General features: G+C 44.9%; 1 protein-coding gene across 1 annotated transcript in view; it reads right to left on the reverse strand.

The window, feature by feature from the left end:
• The window catches only part of LOC144681534 (protein phosphatase 1M-like), a 28,392-nt gene extending 22,992 nt beyond the window's left edge, over positions 1 to 5,400 (reverse strand). Inside the window, exon 1 of the mRNA XM_078543184.1 lies at positions 5,037 to 5,400. Coding sequence (XP_078399310.1) covers positions 5,037 to 5,287 — 251 coding nt within the window. The 5' untranslated portion in view covers positions 5,288 to 5,400. The remainder of the gene's footprint in view (positions 1 to 5,036) is intronic.
• Positions 5,401 to 6,000: the final 600 nt, after the last annotated feature.

Below are 6,000 nucleotides of genomic sequence, written 5' to 3' on the forward strand. Positions count from 1 at the left end.
TTTGGGGAGTCAGGAGGTGAGTTACTCATCGCATGATTCCTAGCCCCTGACCTGCTGTTGTAGCCACAGTATTTATATGGCTAGTCCAGTTCAGTTTCTGGTCAATGGCAAACCCAGGATGTGGGAGATTCAGTGATGGTAACGCCATTGAACATCAAGGGGCAATGATTGGATTCTCTCTTGTTGGAGATGGTCATTGCCTGATACTCCTGTGGCGTGAGTGTTACTTGCCACTTGTCAGCCCAAGCCTGGATATTGTCCTGGACTTGCTGCATTTGGACAAGGACTGCTTCAGTATCTGAGGAGTTGTGAATGGTCCTGAACATTGTGCAATCATCAGTGAACATCCCCTCTTCTGACCTTATGATAGAAGGAAGGTCATTGATGATGCAGCTGAAGCTGATTGGGCTGTGGACACTACCCTGAGGAACTCCTGCAGTGATGCCCTGGAGCTGAGATGACTGACCTCCAACAACCACAACCATCTTCATTTGTGCTAGGTATGACTCCAACCAGCAGAGAGTTTCCCCCGATTCCCATTGACTCCAGTTTTGCTAGGGCTCCTTGATGCCACACTTGGTCAAATGCAGCCTTGATGTCAAGGGCAGTCACTCTCACCTCACCTCGGTAGATCAGCTCTTTTGTCTCATGCTTGAACCAAGGCTGTAATGAGGTCAGGAGCTGAGTGGCCCTGGTGGAACCCAAACTGAGCGTCAGTAAGCAAGTGCCACTTGATAGCACTGTTGATGACCCTTTCCATCACTTTATTGATGATTGAGAGTAGATTGATGGGGCTGCAATTGGCTGGGTTGGATTTGTCCTGCTATTCGTTTATAGGACACACCTGGGCAATTTTCCACATAGCCAGGTAGATGCCACTGTTGTAGCTGTACTGGAACAGCTTGGCTAGGGACGCGGCAAGTTCTGGAGCACAAGTCTTCACATGCCTTCTAATGCCTTCACATCCTTCCGAAAGTGTGGTGCCCAGAATTGGATGCAATACTCCAGTTGAGGCTGGCCCAGTGTTTTATAAAGGTTCCTCATAACTTCTGTTTTTGTACTTTATGCCTCTATTTAAAAATTCCAGGATCTCATCTGCCTCATTACCCACTTTCTCCATCTGCCCTGCCACCTTCAACGATTTGTGCACATATATCCCCAGACCCCTCTGCTCCCGTACCCCTTTCCTTTTATATCGCCGTTGCTCCTTCTTCCTACCAAATGTATCACTTCACACTTCTCTGCATTAAATTTAATCTGCTTTGTGTCCACCCATTTCACCATCCTCTTGAAGACTATCACTAGCCTCACAGGTCACAATACTTCCAAGTTTTGTGTCATCGGATCTTAAAAATAATCCTTTTTTTAAATAAAAAGATTCACTATTTTTTTTCCTCTAAGTGGGACTTACTACCACATGGAAGAGTTGAGGCAACGAGCATGGGCTTTCTAAGACGAAGCTAGACAACCACTTGAGGGAAAAAGGAATAGAAGGATTTGAGGTTGATGGGGTTAGATGAAGAAAAGTGGGAGGAGGTCTGAGTGGGGCAAAAGTACCAGCATGGATCAATTGGGTCAAATGGCCTGTTTTTATGCTGTAACTAGTTTGTACTTGTTGTTCTATGTGCCATTCTTGGATCGGAGCTTGAGGGAGGAAGGAGACAGGCAGGCAACTATTGTCTGAGCTGTTTAATTACTTTCTGCTGTCAGAGTTCTCTCCCTGCTCGCTCTGCGGAGAAATCACAGGCACAATTCCTGGTTCTAAAATATAAACTATTTTCTAAAATGATAAACCCAAAATTAAGATGACATTAAATACTACAAAATGTCAGCTTGACTCAGTTTATAACGCTATCACCTGAACCAGAGGGTTGTGGGATCAAGTTCCACTACAGGACCTGAGCACACAAAAGCCAAGCCCATACATCAGTACTGAGGTGGTGCTTGCATTGTTGGAAGTGCTGTCTTTCAAATGATGCGTTAAATTGATGACTCATGTGCTTGCATGGACCAGCAGATATGAGCCCATGAGCTATTCGATGTTCATCCCTCAATCAAAAACAGATGAGCTGTCATTCATCTCATTTACTGTTTGTGGGATCTTTCTATGCAGAAACCGACTGCCTTATTCGTCTAAATAACAATAGTGGCTGCACTTGCAAAGTAATACATGGAACGTGAAACACTTTGGGGTATCCTGCGGATGTGATGGCAGCCTTCTGTCTTATAAGATGATGACTTGGTGGTCAACTCTGTTAAATGTTGGCGGAGAAGAAATCAGTTAACGTTTCGAGCCTTCATGGCCCTTCGAAACGTTAACTGATTTCTTCTCCGCCGATGCTGCCAGACCTGCTGAGTTTTTCCAGGTAATTCTGTTTTTGTTTTGGATTTCCAGCATCTGCAGTAGCTTTTAGCTTTTTGTTTTTATCTGTTAAATGTTGCCTGGTGTGGCTCAGGTCCGTGGCGGCCTCTGCTGCATTTGCTGCAGAGGAAGACAGTGGGTTGAGATGGTGCACAATTTGTTGGCCTTGCTGCAAAAGGTGCAATGAGGAAAGGTCGCTGTCTAAGACCTTTCTGCCATAGTGCACCGATGGGCTGGGAAAGGTATAGACCCCTCGAGCTGTACGGCTCACAATGAATGTATGCATTGAATATTAATTGTAATATAATTGTATTGAAGCACCTTAGAGTGCAACATGGTGTATGTTGATAACCCCAATACCATTGCACTCTGACTGACTGTCTGTCTGTAAATGACCATATTGAAATGATTGTAATATTCATTGATTGTATTGAAGCACCTCGCGATAAAAGTTGAATCTGATTGTACTTTTGTGATGGCAATTTAGAAATATTTTATAATGTTCTTCCAGATATTTTATGAATAAAGTATATTTTTCAAAAAAAAAGGCCCTCTTCTCAGTCGGCTTTACATGCGCTAAGGTGTTAGGTAAAACCAAGCAGTCTTATAAAGCACAGCAGCATCAGGTAGAAGTGTTTCAAGCCATCAAAGGTAAACTTAAACATCTGGCCCTCGACTATCAAAGTGATTTTGGTAAAAAGTCTCAGTTTCGAAAACCTCCACACAGCAAGTTTTTTGATCTGTAACTTGTGAAGGTATCAAACAAAGGACTTTGCCTACAATGAGTGAAAGGGTGGGAGAAAAGATCAGAGAGTGAACAAAGAAATTCTAAAGCTTCAACATGAATTAATCACCATCTGAATGAATGATATGCTTTTCATACAAGGTATTTCCTCCAACTTATTCTTCTACCTCTCTAGGAATTGCTTATTCTCTGAGGCTTGGAGAATATTGCTCTTAACTCAAACTTCAGATTTGAAAAATATGTGGTTTCTTACCCAATATCCAGTGATTCATTCATTGTTTTCCCATTTTAAGCAACTATGATTTGGATTTATACCTCAACTTTAACATTAAAAAAGCATCAAGGTGATTCACGAGTGAAATGAAGGACGGTGAAATGAGACAATGGGAATAAAGGACCGATATGTTAAATCACCTTTTAACCAGTAATAGTTAAAGTCCAAGCTTGCCAATAATCACTATTTCCTGATTTAACTTCCCCTTACCCATTTCAAACTTTAGGCGTCTGTCAATAATCAATCTTGGTCCTTCACTTAACGATAAATGAAAGGATTTTATTTTGTCCCTTCGACTATGGATGAATAAACATTGACAAGCACTGAAATTATTTTACTGCAAATTGCCAACAAGGCTAGAAATGAAGGTTAAATAATGAGATGGAACAAACAGAAAGCTCCCAAGTGCACCTTTAAATCTTGCTGACTATTAGGATTACACAATGGAGAGAATTTGAATGAGCCTAAGAGGGGAGGGGACACAAGGAGAAATTGTTTCAAACAGTAAGCTGTTATGAAATAAACACAGAAAGTGCTGGAAATACTCAATTGGTCTAGCAGCATCTGTGGAGAGAGAAACATAGTTAATGTTTTGAGTCAAATATGACTCTTCTTCGGAACCCGAAGTTATGATGATCTGGAATGCACTGCCTGCAAGGGTGCATGCATGCAGGCACAAGTAATTAGGAATGCAAATCTTCATTTCAAGGAAGTTGCAGCACTCAAGTAGAAAAGCCTTGCTAAAACTGTACAGGGCGTTGATGAGACCACAGCCAGAGTACCGTGACAAGTTTTGGTATCCTTAATTACAGAGAGATACTTGAATTGGAGGCAGTTCAGAGAAGGTTCATTAGGTTGATCCCTGAGATGAAGGGGTTGTCTATGAGGAAAGGTTGAGCAGGTTGGGCCTATACTCATTGGCGTTTAGAGGAATGAGAGGTGATCTTATTGAAAAAATACAAGATTCTGAGGGGGGGGAGGGTTTGACTGGGTAGAAACTGAGAGGACTCCCCACACTGAAGAATCTAGAACCGGGGGGGGGGGGGGGGGGGGTGCGGGGTGGGCACAGTTTCAGAATAAGGTGTCGCCCATTTAGGATGGAAACGGGGAGGAACTACTTCTCTGAAAGAGCCTGAAACTTTGAAATCCTCTACTCCAGAAACCTGGGCCACGGGCTGGGATAGGCAGATTCTTAAACTACCAAGTCAAGGATAGAGAGAGAAGGTGGAGTGGGAGGGTCAAGGTCAGATCAGCCATGATCTTATTGAATGGCAGAGCGGGGGGGGGGGGTTTGAGGGGGCCGAATGGCTTACTCCTACCTCACAAAAGAGCGGGGGGGGGGTTCACTGGATGGCTCTCAGGGGCCAAGCACGGGCACGATGGGCCGAATGGCGGTACAACTCTCAAGAACATTCTTTTGAGGAAAGGATGCCACCAGAATTTTTTTTTTTCTTTAAGTAGTATTCGCGTTTCAACGATTCGCTGTATTATTAATTATTATTATTATTATTATTTCAGTAAGTTTTGGGTAAAAGATTATTCGGTAAGGTTTTAGTCGGAATGGAAAAGAGACTCTGCCCGTCCTAAACATACGAAGTTTGACGTGGAAGTTTATCCCCCTGTGAACAGAAATCATTTCCTGGTGGAGGACTCACTCTGCGTAGCCCGTGTGCCAAGGCAGCTTCTTGTTCTTGGGGGGTAGCAGGACCGGCCTGACTTGTTGATCCGCGTTCTGGCTCGTGTCTCCCGGACCCTGGTGCAGAAAGTGCGGTCGGCAGTAGGTCTCACCCGCGATCTCCCGGCAGGAAGAGGCGGAGGTCTGGCGGTTCCTGCTCACAGGCGCCGTCCTCCTCTTGAACTTCTTAAACATGTTCCCGAGGCTCAGCCGCGGTGGGGCTGAATTCATGCGTCGCCGCTTTTTTTGCCCCTCAAAGCCTCCCCTCCTGCCAGTGTCCGGGCTTGTGCAGAGTAACAAGTCTCCCTAACGCTGCATGTACAGGGAGGAGATGAGTGTGACTCAGATCTCCCAGTGCTCTTCAAAACAAAGCAACAGAGAGAGAGTCCCTCCCACGCGCGGGGGGGTAAATGCTGATTCTTCAACAACTGTGTCAACCTGAACACGCGTGGACTGGGCGTCCAATTGCAGAGCCCAGTCTGATCTAACAAAAAGAGAGAGAGAGAGACCTGCATTGAAAGCCATGGGCCGTTCAGCCCATCCCCTTCTCTTTGAAAGTACCATCCAATTAGTCCATCCAGGAGCCCCGCAACTCCCTTTCGAGCATTCCACCCATTTCCTTTCGAAAGCTCCTTATTCAACCTGCTTCCACCGTCAGGGCAAATCACTGCAATAAACACAATTGTTCCACATCTCCTCTCTCATTACAGTCGCCTCTGCTGCTGGCCCGCGGATTTGTGCCAACACAACTCCACTCCGTCTCCTGCCGCTCAGGCAAACTTTTTCCCACCGGGGTGGTGTCGTGTTAATGTCACTGGACTGGTGTAAATGACTTGATGTAACTCTTTCGAGTACATTCACAGTTCTTGTTTTTTTTTCCCCAGGAGTGGGACATGAACCCACAACCTTCTGACTCAAAGGTGAGGGTGCTATGAACTGAGCCA

Source organism: Cetorhinus maximus, chromosome 6 (genome assembly GCF_964194155.1).
Source record: "Cetorhinus maximus chromosome 6, sCetMax3.hap1.1, whole genome shotgun sequence".
Classification (NCBI taxonomy): Eukaryota; Metazoa; Chordata; class Chondrichthyes; order Lamniformes; family Cetorhinidae; genus Cetorhinus; species Cetorhinus maximus.